This window comes from Branchiostoma belcheri, unplaced genomic scaffold, assembly GCF_001625305.1.
Source record: "Branchiostoma belcheri isolate BF01 breed outbred unplaced genomic scaffold, Haploidv18h27 scaffold17, whole genome shotgun sequence".
NCBI classification, from domain to species: Eukaryota; Metazoa; Chordata; class Leptocardii; order Amphioxiformes; family Branchiostomatidae; genus Branchiostoma; species Branchiostoma belcheri.
Window position 1 is genome coordinate 315,792 of NW_017803157.1, and position 17,427 is coordinate 333,218.

General features: G+C 43.4%; 3 protein-coding genes across 3 annotated transcripts; 2 read left to right on the top strand and 1 right to left on the bottom strand.

Annotated features, from left to right (window-relative positions):
* Positions 1–208: 208 nt before the first annotated feature.
* LOC109466680 (solute carrier family 2, facilitated glucose transporter member 5-like) lies at positions 209–6,400 on the top strand. The gene is made up of 11 exons (XM_019764421.1): positions 209–491; positions 1,095–1,255; positions 1,741–1,865; positions 2,103–2,243; positions 2,699–2,836; positions 2,950–3,137; positions 3,610–3,720; positions 4,228–4,332; positions 4,612–4,783; positions 5,162–5,289; positions 5,684–6,400. Exons 1-11 carry the CDS (start codon positions 345–347, stop codon positions 5,924–5,926), a joined length of 1,659 nt encoding a protein of 552 aa, XP_019619980.1. The 5' UTR covers positions 209–344; the 3' UTR covers positions 5,927–6,400.
* On the top strand, positions 6,068–12,726 carry LOC109466702 (uncharacterized methyltransferase Mb3374-like). The gene is made up of 7 exons (XM_019764456.1): positions 6,068–6,400; positions 8,236–8,312; positions 9,044–9,226; positions 9,582–9,707; positions 10,480–10,570; positions 11,286–11,491; positions 11,852–12,726. The coding sequence occupies exons 2-7, from the start codon at positions 8,256–8,258 to the stop codon at positions 12,038–12,040; spliced, it is 852 nt and encodes a 283-aa protein (XP_019620015.1). The 5' UTR covers positions 6,068–6,400; positions 8,236–8,255; the 3' UTR covers positions 12,041–12,726.
* A 1,288-nt stretch (positions 12,727–14,014) lies between these two features.
* Positions 14,015–15,975, bottom strand: LOC109466706. The gene has a single exon (XM_019764461.1). The coding sequence runs from the start codon at positions 15,540–15,542 to the stop codon at positions 14,850–14,852; it is 693 nt and encodes a 230-aa protein (XP_019620020.1). The 5' UTR covers positions 15,543–15,975; the 3' UTR covers positions 14,015–14,849.
* Positions 15,976–17,427: the final 1,452 nt, after the last annotated feature.

The following is a 17,427-nucleotide window of genomic DNA, read 5'->3' on the forward strand; positions in this document are numbered from 1 at the left end:
GCAGACGCGAGTCAAGTATTTATACATCTAACTCACACTGATAACCCTCCTGTCGCTAAGGTTGATAATAGGTCACTCTAACATGTGGCATATTTGTTAATAGGTTAGTGTTTAACCAGAGCTTTGTGAGTTGAAGAAACGGTTGCAGAACGCTGGTGTTGGACTTTTGGACTTTACCTAAGGTCTTTCTTGTGTGACCTAACGAAAATATCCAGAGCAGCAATAGTGGATAACAGGAGACCACACCCCTGAAGCCACACCTGGTCCATACCCAGACCATAGATAAAACGCTACGCGGTGTTAGAATTCTAGGACCTCTGTATAGCCGTGCAATCTCCGTAGTCATGGGCGGGAAAAATGACGGCGCTGACCGACCTGATCAGACAACAGATCGTCTGACGTTTCTGCTGGCGGTTTCGGCGTTTGTGGCTGCTTTCGGCACATCTTTCCAATATGGCTACAGCTCCAGTGTAGTGGACCAGCCTGCAAACGTGAGTAAACACTGTTTGTATTTTCCGCTCGTGCAGCGTGTAGTGATTATTCAGGATACTGCAATTAGAAATAACACAAGAGGTGTGTTGAACTTTACCGTTACACATGCACTACTCTGTCACACCTTCTTGTTGATTGCTGCGAGCTTATGTGTTTATCATAATATATACCATATGCTCCATAAACTGTTGAGAAGAGAACTACTAAAACTTGAAGAACGGTTGTTGTATGAACTGTTAGTCCATCAACTTCTGCAATTATATTACATGGGCCTGGGTGGAAAGTATTATAACGTAGTTTTGCAATTGCGTAATGCATTATTATTGACACTTCTACAAAGTATCCGAGTTTGCGAGCCCGTACCGTTTGTTGACCATGTGTTGCCAAAAGCGTCCCCGTTAGTTAGCAAGTTTCCATAACAACCATTGCCATGACCACGTGTACTTTATGACGCCAGTGTTTCTGTAGGCATGGGGTGCTGCAGCCTAAATATAGTGCAAGCTTTATAATTTTCTTTTTTTGCCAGATGAGTAAATGTTGGCATGACATGCCAATGGTGTGCGTTGTGTTCAAAATGTTCTATTCTATTCTTTTTGGTTTAGATCATAAAGGAGTTCTACAACCAGTCGTACGTGAGTTTCTACACCGCGCCTCTGACAGAGAGCGGGATTACCGTCCTGTGGGCTACCACCGTGTCGGTCATGTGTCTGGGCGGACTGGTCGGCTCCTTCCTCATCAAACCACTCACGGAACGGTTCGGCAGGTACGCAAGGATCTCCAAATAGATCATCGTTACTTCTTTTCTATATGCCCGTTTGTAACTGTATAGAGGAGGTAGGAACACGCGACGATTTTGCCTCACGACATCTACTTGAAGATTCACCAAGGCCGTGTAAATTTGAGATCTCATGTTTTCCTTGAAAATGCTGTAAGATGTTTTTATATTGAATATTATAGATGCCATTGGGTAGAAAAATACACAAAAGGTCGTACCTGTTTAAAGCAATTTCACTATTTTAAACTTATTCTCGCGCTGCACTGAGTCGTCGGAAAAGCGAAATAGCGACGCTAATGTGTTGAAAGTTATTGAAAATGACAATCTAGATGAGTTATCTATATTTGCATCTTACATAATATCACTTTAATACTACAGAACGAATGTCATATCTGTGTCCCTCTTATTCCGTTGAGGGTGATACAATCCCCCCCCCCCCAAAAAAAACATGGTTCTTCTCGTTGTTTGTTCAGGAAAGGTGCACTTCTGATCAGTAATGTTTTCTCCGTGACGGGCGCCATTTTGTTCGGGTTCTCCAAGATGGCCAACTCCTACCACATGGTCATTATAGGGAGGATCTTTGTGGGAATCCAGCATGGTAAGTACCTTTACTATACAAGTACCTTTACTGTACAGCTCTCTTATATGTTTTCTCTTGTCATTCTTTTCAGAGAGTTTAACGTCTACCTGAAACGCCTGACCGTTTCCAAAATCATATCCAGTTGCTTGAGTAACTGTTTTTGGCGTATCTTATTACCTGGATGTCTAACCTTCACCGACGTAACAGTGAGTTGAATGTTGGACCGTTCTTTGTTTTTCTTTCCCCCGACTCCAGCGCTGTCCATCAGCGTGGTGCCGATGTACCTGGCGGAGGTGTCGCCCACCAGCCTGCGCGGAGGGATATCCGTGATGCACCAGGGCATGCTGACGGTGGGCATCCTGCTGGCACAGATCCTGGGGCTGGAGCAGATCCTAGGTAACACCGCAAGCTTCATATGCACTTATGACTGTGGGGAAGCTGGTACAACATGTACACATATGCGTACTAGGTTACCATGTTCACTTACACATGCATTCATTCATTCATTCATTCATTCATTCATTCATTCACAGTAGTACCAACATATCTGGCTAGATAGTGAGAGAGAAAATGACGGTTGTGGGTGTTGTTGTCTACTACTAAAAAAAGTATTTTGCTGTATTGTAATTAGCCTACTAACTTCATCATCATAACAACTTCATCATAAGAACTTTATTATCATTCGGCAGACATATGATCGCTATTTTATGATGCTTGCTTAAAGGATTAAAAGCTTAAGAGAAGTTTTCAGTTCAAACGATTCACTGAATCGAATTACATACAACATATTAGGTACGTACATTTAAAAGGTACAGTTTGAGATATTACAGCGACATGTTATTTCTATCTAGGGAGCGATACGCTGTGGCCGGTCCTGCTGGCGTTTTACGCGGTTCCGTCCGGTATACAGCTGGTCATCATGCCCTTCCTGCCGGAGAGTCCTCGGTACCTGCTGATCAATAAACAGGATGAAGAGGCTTCCCGAGCCGGTAGGTGGCGCTCTTGTGTGGTCCCATCTTTCGTTGTCGGATTTTCTTGTCTTCTTGAAAGAATGTAAATGGGACGCTTTCAATGTAAATGTTTCAATGTACTTATTTCACAGCCTTGAGACGTCTACGTGGTACCAGCGAGGTGGATGACGCCATCCAGGAGATGAGACTGGAACATGAGCACGAGATGAAGGAGCCGAAGATAACCGTCATCGCACTGCTCCAATCTCGTTCCCTGCGTCCGCAGCTCATCATGGCAGTCGGCGTCATGATGGCCAATCAGCTCAGCGGTATCAATGCGGTGAGACTAATTTAATTGCGGGGTTATAACTAGCTTAAGGAGGTTAAAAGTCAAAACTTTAGATCCAACACAAAGAAGTTCTCTCAACTAGAACTTTCGACCAGTCACTCTGGTCTTCCTCAGTAGACTGACCCAGTGAGGCTTGTCATGTGGCTTCTTTGAAGTGTTTCGTCAACACTGGGTCAAAGAAGCCACGTGACAAGCCTCACTGGGTCAGTCTACTGAGGAGGCCCAGAGTGGCTGGTCGAAAGGTGTCACTTTGTTAGATCTTAAGCTTTAACTTTAAACATGTAACTACCAACACACAACAGGTAACTACCAACACACAACAGATGAACTTTCATGATAGCTTAAGGAGGGTTACTGGTTAAGTATAATGAAAATGTATATAACATTCTTTGACAAACCTCGGAATCGTTTGTGTATGATCTTCTTTCAATAACCGACTAATCCTTTGTCTCACCGTGTGTAGATTTTCGCCTACGTTACGTCTATTTTCGAGAATGCCGGGGTGCCGGAAGACACCAGCGCGTACGCGACCATAGGCACGGGGGCAGTCAACTGTGTGGTGTGTCTGGGCTCGGTGAGAACATTCGACATAGAATACCTTCAACTTTATATGTACATCCAAACTTCATGCAAAACGGCTATAGAAGACTTGTGTAACCATGGTCTGATCTCAATATCTCTTCGAAGATTAAGTTTGTGCCTTCCAAACTCTCGATAGTCAACAACTAGAAATGCTAGATTGTCGTCATATATATCGTATCAGGTGATCTTGATGAATCAATTCAAATCCTGCAGTTTCATTTTACCTCGTGTTTCTATCTGTGCTGTTCACTGCGATGTGAAACACCGGAGCCCCTTAATCATGTTTTATTCTCTTGTGTTGGTCGTTGTGTCTTATGCAGCATTCTTTTGAATGAACTAACTTGCATTCTGAGATTCTTAAAGTTAGTTAGATTTTGTTCTTACTGTTTATAAAGCATGGTGGGCATTGTAGCATCTTCAGAAGAATCATGGGTATAGTCTCAAATATACGGTCTTACCTATGTACGAAACATTGAATGCACTGCCCTCTGTCATGTAGGTGTTGATCATTGACCGAGTTGGCCGGAGACCGCTGCTCATCTGGCCACTGCTGGTGATGACCATCACGTTTGCCCTGCTGACCATCACCCAGGCCCTCACAGAGGTCAGCGTCTGGTCATTTACTAGTGTCGTTAGACCTCGGCTTGTTAATGTTCGTCATGTTTTTTTACATAAAATTCTCATAGACTTATAATGTCAAATAATACTGTGTCACTGACGAAAGGTAGTGGATGCTACCTGAAACGTCTGGCCGTTTCCAAAATCATGCCCAGTTCCTTGAGCAACCGTTTTTGGTGTATCTTGTAACCTGGATGTCTAACCTTCACCGACGTAAATAACAAACAAACAAACAAACAAACATTATCTACACTTTTCCCCTTAGAACCTGTTCTGTGACTGCTGTCCTAACGGTCGGTTCGGGTCGGTAGGAGACGGCGTGTGCCCCCCGGTAGACCTGGTGCAGATAGAACCCTACAACAACCCGTACCAGTGGATCTCCTACCTCAGCATAGCCTTCATCATCATCTTCATCTTCGCCTTTGCTATCGGACTGGGTGAGCTAGTTCTTTTAGACACAATCCGGCCTGAGCTCCTATTGGACTGATGGTCGTAGTGAAAAGGAGTGCTGATCTCCTATTGGTGACAGAATCCTGCGCTCCTATTGGACTGATTTTCATAGTGACAAAGAGTGCTCTCCTATTGGGGCTTCTCCTTTAAAAAAATCAACCCCCTGGCTGGCTTAGGTACAGAGACTGCGGAGAAGCGCCAGAAGACATATAGAGTACTTAGATTGTTCTTTCGTTGTAGCTTTTTAAGGCATTATGACGATATTTCGCAGTTTTAAAGTTTCTGTTAAGTGACAGTCTACGTTTTACACGAAAAACTGCATAACCATAGTGTTTGATTAAAACAAGTGTTTGCTGTGTTTGCAGGGTCGATGCCGGGTCTACTCGGCGGGGAACTGTTCCGCCAGGGGGCGCGCCCTGCCGCCATGACCATACAGAGCGTTACCCACTGGGTCTGTAACTTCATCATCGGGCTGGTCTTTCCCATCCTGCAGGTAATGATGGACGAACATAAGAACATTACTGTAGTATAAGAGCAAAAGGTCCGCTGCAGTGACATATGAACCCGCCATGAAGCCCATTGTTGAACTTCACCTTCATTTTGTTTGACCCTAACCACCCACTGAATTTTATCACAAGTCATCCAAAGTGTCTCTGCTGACAGACAAACCGAAAATACGAAAGGACCGCTGCAGTTACGCAGGAAAGCCAGGAAACCCCCTCCACAAAGCCTATTTTCGAACTTAACCTTCGTCTCCTCAACGAGAACCTGCCTACCAAAAACCAGAAACTTCGAAGTCAAGACGTTGTCTAAATTCACCTAGTGAGGTTCGAGGATGCCCTTACCTTATCATATTACTGAACTATGTATTTTTTTTTCTCTCCTAGGAAGCCATGGGCGCCTATGTGTTCCTCATCTTCATGGTGTTCTGTGGCGTGAGCGGGATCTACTTCTTCTTCCGGCTGCCGGAGACGAAAAACAAAACGTTTGACGAGATTCAGACCCTGTTCGGAGTAGAACAACAGGACACCGAGGAGGAGGAGGGCGTGGGCAACACTGCATTCACCAAGGAAGAGCTGGGGGAGGGGGGCGATGGTGTCAACCCCACACAGCTCGAGTCTGCACTGTAGTGTAGACTCTGCGTTCACTACAAACTTCTTACTCCGTTTTGTGGAGTGTTTTCTTTATTTTAATGCGTGCTGTGTGGCTAGACCTTTATTTAAGAGATTAACTCTTCTAAGAGCACACTGAGTGCACATCAGTCAAGAAATGTCATTTATATAGCTTCAACAGTTTGAAAAACAAAGTACGTTCTTTATTTATAACCACTTGTTTAACATGAGTATCTTCCCCAGGGGCAATTATGACTGGTTCACTGGGCACTAATCAGGCATAGCAGTTTGATCTCGTAACACACTAGCTTAAGGCTTAAGCTCAGTAAGCAACATGAAGAACCTGCCTAACAGGATTGTTCGAGTGTCACAAGGATTCTTGATTGTAATCAGTTCAGCACCAACAGGTACATGCCAGTACGCGTTTCTGTGTAATAACCCCTCAGAACATATAAGGAGCAACACAACAATCTGTACCCGACAGGACAAAACGTAAGTTTTCTATCAATACTGCGATTTGTGTGTGATGTGTATAACGACGTTGGTTAAAGTAGAATGGGTATACTTCTGGACATAGACCCAAGGTAAGAAGCCGACGTACAAACTTGTTGTCGTGCATTGGACGCGCAAACGTTAACGTGTATCGTTTTATTTTCTACTCCAGCCAGATTTCAAAGTCGTAATTACGCATGCGACGCACAAATGCAGTTAACAAGAACGTCGTAGTACACATCTACGAGAAAAGCTGCACTTTACCCAATTACTACGATATACGAAGAAAGTAGATACAACATAGTATTCTCAAGCATGTACCAGTAGTGCGTTTTTTTGTGAAGAACATAGAATTTTTGTCGAGTGATTCACCCGTAAAATATGAACCCTTCTTCGTGCTTCCACGGTACAGAGGATCGTGTGGGCCTTGTTGTAGTTATCCCTGTGTACTTACCACTTACTCAGTATCTTCTCAATCAATTCACAACGACACAAAGTCTCAAAAGATCGAATAAAACAACGCCAGTATTACAATGTATATTCTCTTAAAACGTAAGATTAACTCATTGTGAAACTGGCGTTTGAAAAGGGTTTATATTGTAGACTTCGTTTGATTTGATTTCTTTGGGCCTTTATTTACACATGAAGACACATGTACGTGTCTACTGGCCGCTTTTCGTTGAAATTACGAGGGAAGAGGTAAGGGTAAGGGTCAGATATAAGTGCCCAAATATGATCTTATGGTGGTTGAATCATCTCACAAATAGTCCGTGTGAGCTTTTTTTTTAAATCAGGAAAACGCTTACTAAGTCGACAACAAAGATCCCATTGTGATCACAGGTTAGTTCTAGTGGCTTCTCTACTACCCTGGGCCCGGGGGTGCATCACAGTATAAAGAACGTGGGTGTGGTGTACCAAGGACGTCCTTGGGTGTACACACCGTGATGGAATTTTTCACGGGGCACAGTCTGTCTGAATTCTAGTCTGGTCTTGTTGTTGGCTGTGTTAGGATTTTGGTGCACTGTCATTTCATTAGGTCAATGTAGATGCCTGAAATTTCTAATTTTTGTCTGAACAGGGCTCGAGTGACAAGCCAGGGTTTTCTGTGCCAAAGGGGTTTATCTCATTATCGCATCATTAGGCCACACCAATTTAATCTTATGGATGACATCCACGCGCGATTACGTCCTCGGAGAGGCCATGGCCGGCCAGTCCGACATGGTGGCAACAATGGAGGATGGCACCCAGGCTATACCGAAGTTCCGCGACTCAAGAACTCAGTACATACGTACAGTGCCGATTCATAAGTTCCGCAAAAATTCAGTATGTGCCTGCTTGCCGTATACCTCGCTATGTACTGCCGCAAATTCAGGATACCACCTTTGTATTCCTGTGGTTTAGTAGCATTTTTATTTTTGGCCCGCGCGCACTAGTTTGGGGGTCTTCAGAGGATGTCATTCATGAAATTAAGTCGGTGTGGCCTTACGACTGGAGCTATGTGGCATGAAGGTCACTCCACAGCTTCCATGGTGCAAAATTAGCCTCTACCAGGCCTCAGCCGATGTGCCATCAGACACAGGAGCAACTAAGGTCTAAGGCCTCGGGAAGAGTAGAAAGTTGCAAATGTGTTGTGATGTAATGTAATGTACACTGTCTTTATTTGCTTGTATCATTGTTGAATGAAAGAAAAAAAATGTATGAAAGTACTATTATGTAAAACACTGTAATAACAGAATTTCCTTCCTAATTATGCAAATGAACTCTCCATTTTCATTTCATTTCATTTTATTACGTACATCTCTCCTATGTACAACTCCCCTGGCTCTTCTACCAAGAAAATAAGAAAGTCGACACCATGAGTATGGACGCAGAAATCCACAAGGACGCCGCCAGGGAAATGTGGAAAACTACGGTGAGTTGTCACAAGAAAATACAGAAACATTTAGGCTAAACCACAGCTGATTTCATGAATAGACATGGTGACGGCACACTCAAGTTATATAAACTTATTTTATGCCGCCACCAACGCAGAGGACGAATACAGACAAGACAATACTCATTTGCACTTGAGTTAAGTGAGAAAAGTCGTCTTAAGTGCCTCTCCCAATGGTACAAGATCGGTGGCATGTCAGGACTCGAACCCTGGACCTCTTGGTTCCGAGTCAAGCGCGCTGCCGCTACGCCACACGACTCAACGGCTGATGTCAATTGTGGTCATACGAATTACCTCCGAGAAAAATTATAAAACGTCTGTAGAATCATTCTAGAGGAGATATCTCTCCAAATGTAATTTGTTCAAAGACATCCGATGCACTTTCAGGGAAGCAAAGAAAGAAATATTCTGAAAAAAACAATCTGTAAAACATTCAACTCATAATGCACCACATTAACACATTTACATTCAGTATTTCATACTTCGAGCATTTAGAATAGCATACAGCAAGCCCCAAGATGATTCCTTTGGTACCCTAAAAATCAGTCCGGGATTCATCCAGCAGTTTCTAAAATATTGAGTTTGAAGAATCTGGTTTTCAAACTCCAAAACTGCGTTGGGTGCCTTTCAAATCCTTCTAGCTATCTCTGCTATAGGATGGCATAGAAGTAAAGCGTTTATCTGAAAAACATCAATTTTTGTCCTTGTAGAACGGCACTTACGAGAAAGTTCGGCCGACACATGACCGCGCGGCGGTGCAGTACCTCCTCCGGCAGCTAGGGGTCCTGGACAACGATCTGTGCGACCAGGGTCCTCCCTTCACTTACACCGTGCTAGACGTCGGAGCCGGAACAGGAAAGTGTACCAGTGTTATCAAGGATATACTGGGGGAGGTATATCTTCATGCACTTTTAATACTATTCTGGATGGACCAGATGGATGGATGGATGGGTGGATGGATGGATGGATGGATGGATGGATGGATGGATCGATGGATGGATGGATGGATGGATGGATGGATGGATGGATGGATGGATGGATGGATGGATGGATGGATGGATGGATGGCTGGATGGATGGCTGGATGGGTGGATGGGTGGATGGATGGATGGGCGGAAGGATGGATAGATGGATGGAAAGACGGATGGATGGATGCTGGATGGATGGGTGGGTGGGTGGATGGATGGATGGATGGATGAATGGATTGAAGGAATGAAGATAAAGAATTAAAGTTCCTGATCTCTGTCAGGATGCCCGCCTGGCCGCCCTGGACCCCGTTGCCGGCATGCTGGATCAGTTGAAGGTGGCAGTGCCGGGGGTAGACACCTTCGTCAGCCCGTGTGAGGACATGCCACTTCCCGATAACTCGGTCAAGGTAAGGGCACCACTTCGCAATATGTAGTCTTCTTTCTTACTAAAGCATATGAAAAAAAATACAAGACAGCGATCGGACATAAAGATAATGAACAAAGATTTAATACTACGTAAAAATAACAAATCAACAGCAAAAGTCGTCTTTAATGTTTACATGTTTCTTACATTAAGAAGACATCTTTGTTGATTTTCAGCATCATTTCATGATGAATATGTTTATATATTTTCTATAAATTTGAAAGTTCGCTTGGATGCTCTTTGCCGAGTTTACGACGTCATTGTTTGCTGTGTACATCCCTTAACGTTTATGTGACGTTTTATTTTCATTTGCACATATATACATTTGGATTTAAGACTTTGTAGTTTTCTGTAATTGAGATGTAACGTTATACAGTGTCTAGTATTTTTGGCCACTTGCTCATTTACCAATGCAGGCTTTCTAATCAAAATATATCACTTCTATCGGTAAACATGTTTAATCAATGAGGCCTTCATTGCCAATGCCAACATACATCTGTCTTTTGGGTGCTCTTCTCTAAAGATATTATAGATGCATCATAAGGTTATACATGTACAATATATCATAAATACATACATACATATCATAAATGCATCTTAAGGTTGGTTATACAAATAAAACTCCTTTGCCTTTTTTTGCAAAATCTGCTCTTTGAAATTGCTGCATGTCAGGTTTGTCATACAGAGATCTAACGTTACATGTACTCACGTACTAACGAACGAACGTTCTTTCTCTCTTATGTCTGTTCCTGTAGGCTGTGATCTCGTCCCAGAGTTTCCACTTCATCGCAAACGTCACGGCCCTCCGTGAGGTTCACCGCGTCCTCGTGCCGGGCGGGAAGTTTGGTACTGCCGCACATTCCCATCCCATTTTCTCTCCTCCTTTCGAATTCACAGACTGGACAAGAGATTAGGTCCGTCTGTAGTGTTGGTGAGGGACGCCAGATGGCGTGAGGAGAGGGCATCCGTGCGCTGCACGTTGGAAGGATATGGGTAACGCCAAAAGACAGGGCGTTTTCTTACTGTACTTACGCCACACTGACTTGATTTTATAGATGACATATATACATTGTTCGGACACCCAGAAACTGGTGTGATGGAGCAAAAAAGGGGGCGATAAACATATACACAATTTCCTTTTTTTATTACATTGAATTTCATAAAACCATGTCAGTGTGGTCTTACGGCGACAGAACCTATACGCATGCTGTTGCAACAGCTGCAGGCTTATGTTTTAATGGCATGTGGGACATTGGCAGGACATGAATGCAAATGATAATATGCTATGTGAACGTACTATACGTCCTCAATAGTCCATCTTGATGACCTTACATAATTATTTTGTACATCATATCTATTCATCAACTGACGGAGAGGCTTTTTACAGGATACTTGGTGACTGGGCCGCGAGATCAATTTTGATGATGTTTTTGTACATATCAGGACTAGAGCCTGGGAGTCTCTGGTTCTTTCATTGCCGTTGAACAACTTTTTTTGTCTCGGAGCTATATAATCCTAAGCCATCTAACTCTATGTACATGTATCTATTCTAAACCAAAAGGAATCCTGTTTTCCGTGGACGATGAAGCCTCTCCCCTTGTCCACACGGTGTTTGAGGTGATCCGGAAGTACAAGTACCCCGGCTGTCCGGAGTACTTCATCAACACGCTGCAGGACGTCAGCTGGCAGGAGTGTTTCACCGAGGCGGGACCGATCTTCACCCCGCTACAGGAGCACGTCATGCCGTGGGAGAAACAGGGCATGTTGGTGAGTACTAGGCCCCACCAGACTCCTTTGTAGGCTGAATAAATAGTAGAAATGCGGTCGTGTGGCCGATTACGACAGAGCGTTCGACTCGGTACCAACATGTCCCGAGTTCGAATCCTGCCATGCCACCGATCTTGTGCTCTTGGAAAATGCACATTACACCACTTAATTAAAGTCAAAATGAGTATGTCTGTTGTCTGTCCATGCGTTTGTCCACTGCGTTGGTGGCAGCATAAAAATAAGTTGGAAAAACTTGAGTGTATCGTCGCCATTTGTTGTAATAAAATGTTGGAATAAAAAGTAGTATAATTCTTCGACTAAAGGATCACCTCCCCTCATGACCTTGTACATGTTTCCCAGCCTGACGTCGAGTCTGTGGTGCAACTCTTCATGACCTTCAGCGCCACGGCCAGGGAGCCAGAGGTCAGGGAGGAGTGTGCAGAGAGCATGCGCCAACTGCTGACCGCCAACCCGGCGGTGGAACAAGATGGCGGCGAGTTGGAGGTGCCCCGCCTGAGTGCCCTGTACTGGTGCACCAAGAACAAGTAGATACTGCCTATCGTACTCACAGGGAATGTGGTAACACAGACACAGCGAGGTGTTTTAGGGACATTACTAGTGCTAGTGCTATTATTTATAGCTTTCTGTTATCCAGTAAGCCAGGTTTCTTACGCTTAGAGTCTTCAGTTAGGACCAGAATATAGGCCATTTTCCCACTAGGATAGAATGAAAAGGGCCATAGTCGTGGTGCCATTATAGTAACAAATGGTGTTTGATTCTGGTGTTAATCGTGGTGGCTATAGTATGTCATTAATATGTTGTTCATTCCTTTAAATTTAGTTTTCTTTCGTTTTTAATTTCAATGAAAATATGAAGTCAAAATTACTGACTTCAAATGTCTTACTTTGATTTGAAGAGGTTGATTTGATTTGATCTTATTATATAAGACTTTTGTTTTAATTCTTTGAATATGTTGTGAAACATAATCCCGATGAAACGTACAAGCTAAAAGCAGATTAACGCAACTGTTATAATCCGTTACATCAGAAACATCTGGACCCCAGGCGACGGGTGATATAACAGTGACATAACTGGTTACATAGAAGTGATGTAGAAATATGGTTCTGATTCGACACTAACGGTTACTTTTTACATAATATCCAATATACATTTAGTTTAGACGATGTAGATGCAGTTTGTATTACAATGCAGGTGACATTAAATTTATATATCAATATCTCAAGTGAGTTTCATTTCGTATTTCTGTAGTTGTATCATACTTTGCAATTTCCTCATATAAATAAGCATGCGTGCAAACGCTTCATTCTTCTTTAAAATTCACATACATTTAACATATGTTCCACCCTTGTCCTTTCTGACGTATGTTCATCTTTAATTTGGAGAGCGGTAGCTTCTTAACTCAAACGAAGAAGCGACAAACTCCTCCTACACACCCAATTAAAGACGCCGCATGTCTCACCAGTGAGTAGTTATCGACACATACAGTAGATCATATACAACAGCCGTTAATGTTCAGAGTGATTTAGCTTTGATCCTGCCCCTCTGCTATACACGTAATACTCATCAGTAGTCTCCAAGCAGAACTTTTCGTGGCTGCAAGACAGTATCAAGTCAGCTAGGCAGTTTCCATTTGCCAGGCAGTTACCGATATTTACCATCCGAAGCTTGGCTGGCGTAAAAAATGTACCAGTAAAAGATGAAAGCCCCATAAAACCACCTAAAGCACGTCAAAAAGGCGTAATAATTCGGAGCCTAAAGCTCTCACCGGGGTGTATGTCGGGTTCAGTTTTCATATCACCGACACGGGCCCACGGCGGCTTCTTTTTCATAATCACCTTCACCCTCTCCCACCCTCGTCCTGGTGAAATTACAGAAGAAAATCTGAATTCATCATCCTGGATAACACCGGTCAGAATGACGCAGCTCCGCCAGTTCTAAGTCTCCCAAGCCCGGAAATCGGGCTGCTTCATATCATTATGTCGAACGCAGTAGTAGTATTACAGGTGAATAATCGCCTACTCTCAGGCATTACGTGATATTGTGACGTCAAAGGACCTTATGATATTTATGATAATGAAGTCAGATTTTCTTCTGTAATTTCACCAGGACGAGGGTGGGAGAGGGTGAAGGTGATTATGAAAAAGAAGCCGCCGTGGCCCGTGTCAGTGTCGGTGATATGAAAACTGAACCCGACATACACCCCGGTGAGAGCTTTAGGCTCCGAATTACTACGTCTTTTTGACGTGCTTTAGGCGATTTTATGGGGCTTTCATCTTTTACTGGTACATTTTTTTACGCCAGCCAAGCTTCGGATGGTAAATATCGGTAACTGCCTGGCAAATGGAAACTGCCTAGCTGACTTGATACTGTCTTGCAGCCACGAAAGGTTCTGCTTGGAGACTAATTAAAAGCGGTCGCGACATACACTCGCGTGCCATTTTGTCATAATATAAGCGTACACAAAACACATAAGGCAAGCTCAAGTTAGTTGTGCATTCCGTACTCTTTATTTGTCATTTTCAGCCTCTAGGTAGAGATTCGCTGTCAGTTAACAACCTTTTTTTAGCTTTTCGATGATTCAAAATAGTGCGAAACAGTTAAAAACGTCATCATCATAGCGCACTTTAGCAGACACATTATACTTTTACTGTTGGCTTAACGTACTAAGAAATGGCGCATATATTATGCTCCTTATAACATAGATACAAGTAAAAAAATCATTTCCTTTCTGTTTCAATTCGTACTTTATCAGATATCTTACGATTCGTCATTATGTATTCTTTTTTTCTTCAAATACTACTACAATCTACGACACAAAAACTGAATTTTCCACACGAGACGATCTCATTCATAATCATAATTTCATAATCATCTATTGCAGAGAAGAACGATCAGAAAATCAGATCAAAAAAGATGCTTCATTCCTTTCTTTCCTCTTCCTGTTTTTCCTCTCTAATACAGTACATATAGTGAACAGTGAATTTCTTGTACCTAGACATCTATCAGGCTAACAAAATTTAGTCAACAGTGCAGTGTCTAGTCCTCATCGTTTGGTAAATAACAAACATGCCCAGAGTCCTTTTCTTTAGTAAGCAACAAATATACCATGTCTGGAGTCTTCATTCTTTAGTAAACAACAAGTATAACATGTCTAAAATCTTATTTCTTTAGTAAACAACACAGGCTGTCATATGGCTCAAACAAAACTCACAATCCTTTCCAAAAGTCTCACAAACGATGCGAGCATCTTACCTCATGTTGAAAAGATGGCTTCTTGAATAGATAAATACATTATATACAGTGTATATACAAATTGGATCAAAGTTTGAAAGTCCGTTTATTGTCCATTTTCCTGAGCCTGTTCGTCTTCGGATCTGGCTGCCTTTTTCCCCGCCCTGTAGGACCTGATGCTTTCCAGAGTTTTTTCTCTGCTCTCGTGAGCGCGCGTCAGAGCTAGCCCTTTCCCGTAGGCTTCTATGTCGCTGACGGGGAAGAGTCCGTGGCCATCTTGGATGGGCAGCGATCTCAGCTTGCTTACTCTGTTTGCCCTTGATTCGGAGAGAAGTCTTTGTCTGGGGCTGGAGCTGTTGGGGCGCTCGTGTGCTGAATCGTCGGGTGAGAACTGGTGAGCCCAGCTCCGTCTGCCCTCTGTGAGTCTGTCGTCTGACGGGTCTGACTGCGCGCTCATGGCGCTGTTGACGCTGAACGTGGAGCGGACACACAGCGTCGGGCTGCCGTCCACCACCATCAGCAGGCCCTTTAGCTGCTGCACCTCCCTGGACAACTCTTCGTTACTCCTCCTCAGACTCGCGTTCTCGTCGTTCAGCTTGTTGTTGGTCAGTTCCTCCTCCAATTTCAGGATCTTCTTCCGGAGCCGCACGTTCTCCTCCAGGATCTGGTCGGGTTTGCGGATCCTGCGGGCCTGCCGGTGGTTGTTGTCGCAGTTGTTGCCGGCACTCTTCGTGGTGCGTGCGGGCTTGACGCTGATCTTGGTGGCGGCCGAAGCGGCGGACGATGCGGTGCTCCCCATGACGATACCCCGCCGCTCCGGTACGCAGACGTGCGATGTGAAGGGCGACCGCGCGTTGACTGTTCTATCTCCTGTGCTACACTCTATTAAATCTCTGCTTTGGTCAGCTGAGAAAATTCAATCCAGCACCCACTGCGCGCTCCTTGTTGTTTTCTGCTTGTAAAACGTTGCGGTGTTCTTTATCCTATTATACCCGCGCGGCACGCAGCTGGGACGATGTTATGTGCGGCCGGTTGCTAAGCTGGCCCCTCGTGACGACCACAAACATAAGCCCACCGTTCAAATTACCAGGAAAGAGAGACGACTGCAAATCTGACGGTCGGTGATACGCCGGCGGCTGGACGTCAGTGCGCCGGACCAACTCACCCAGTTTTGCGCTCTTGACGTCACATCTACTCCATGTAATTTCCTGGCCGTGGGATTTAATGGGCTGTCTGCGTCACAGCCTGCCAGCCGGCCAGGCCTCTGACGCGCCTGCGTTTCCCATAGAATAGACCAATCCCTAATGTCCATCACAATTTAAATTTAGAAGTCCAACCAATGAGAGGATGGCAATAAACGGTTTGACCAATGAGAAAGTGGCTGCATGTCTGTCAAATATTTGTATTTTTATGTTTTGACGGAGGTGGGCGGGGCTTCAGGATCGGTCTAGGAGGCTTGCAACGGCCACTTGGCAAACCTGAACAAAAAATTGACGCAAAAAACATATAAAGATTACCAGATTGACTTCATGGCTACACGAACAAACCTTTGAAATACGCAAAAATGATATCAATCTAGAACAGAAATATTGTTGACAGCCCTTCGCACATAATCACGGTAGCTTAGAAACCAAACATGCATAAATATTATGAACACAGCATAGTATGTAATCTGGCAGTGCTGATGTGAAAATGACGGGCACATGTTTACGTGAAAAAACGTGCTCTAGATCCACGCACGAGTGCAGAAGCTAAAGTGAGTAATTGCTGGGATGAAACACGTACGCATACTCAGTCTCACTCAAGTGTGAAAATAAGTGCATGCGCTAGTTCCAAAACCCTTCACAACACCGAGAGATCGCATCTTGACATGGAATAAAACCATGTGATGAGCAGATACGTGCACGAGAAATAGATGAGAACATTTATTACAAAGGCCATGATGTGTATACGTATTCTCCAAGCAAGTTACGCGTGCTTATTTTAACCTTTTTAATCCCTTTGTAGTGGTCCATGTTTTCATCTCTTCGCTTCTGTTCTTTAATCACTTAAAAGATGAGAAAATACGCGGAAAAAACACACTTCAAAACATTGAGCGGAGACCAACGTCTACCTAGAAATTAAGTAGGAAGCATGATTATATATATAACGCTAGAGAGTATATCCATACTGTAAAACCGCGTTGTCACGCACACAGTAAAGCTTGTTCTGAATAATCATTCAAAACACGCCGGCAATGTTTAACTTAATTACGGCGCGCACGCACAAAAAGGATTCCAAGAACACTCCAAACCCCAACAGTTTTTAAACCACATGGAAGGTTAAGGTTACCTAACTTGGAATTCCAACTATATACAAATAATCTATAAGATCATCTTAATTGCCTTCCTGTGCATCATACGTTCATATTTTTGTCTCATGTTGTAATTATTATTCTATGTCCAGTACTACCAGTAGTGACATTAAAATAAGCTATTTTGCTTGTTAAGTGCATCCCCTCAATTATATAGTATTGTTCTATTTAATGTTGAAATGGAAAAAAAATTGACGGCGTAGATCATTCGCTCGGAAAATTAATATAAGATTAAATAAAATATTTGGAAAAATGGAAAAATCATTAAAATGAAATTTAAAAAACATGTACGGCGTAGATGCATGAGTCGCTCAGAAAATTAATAGAACGG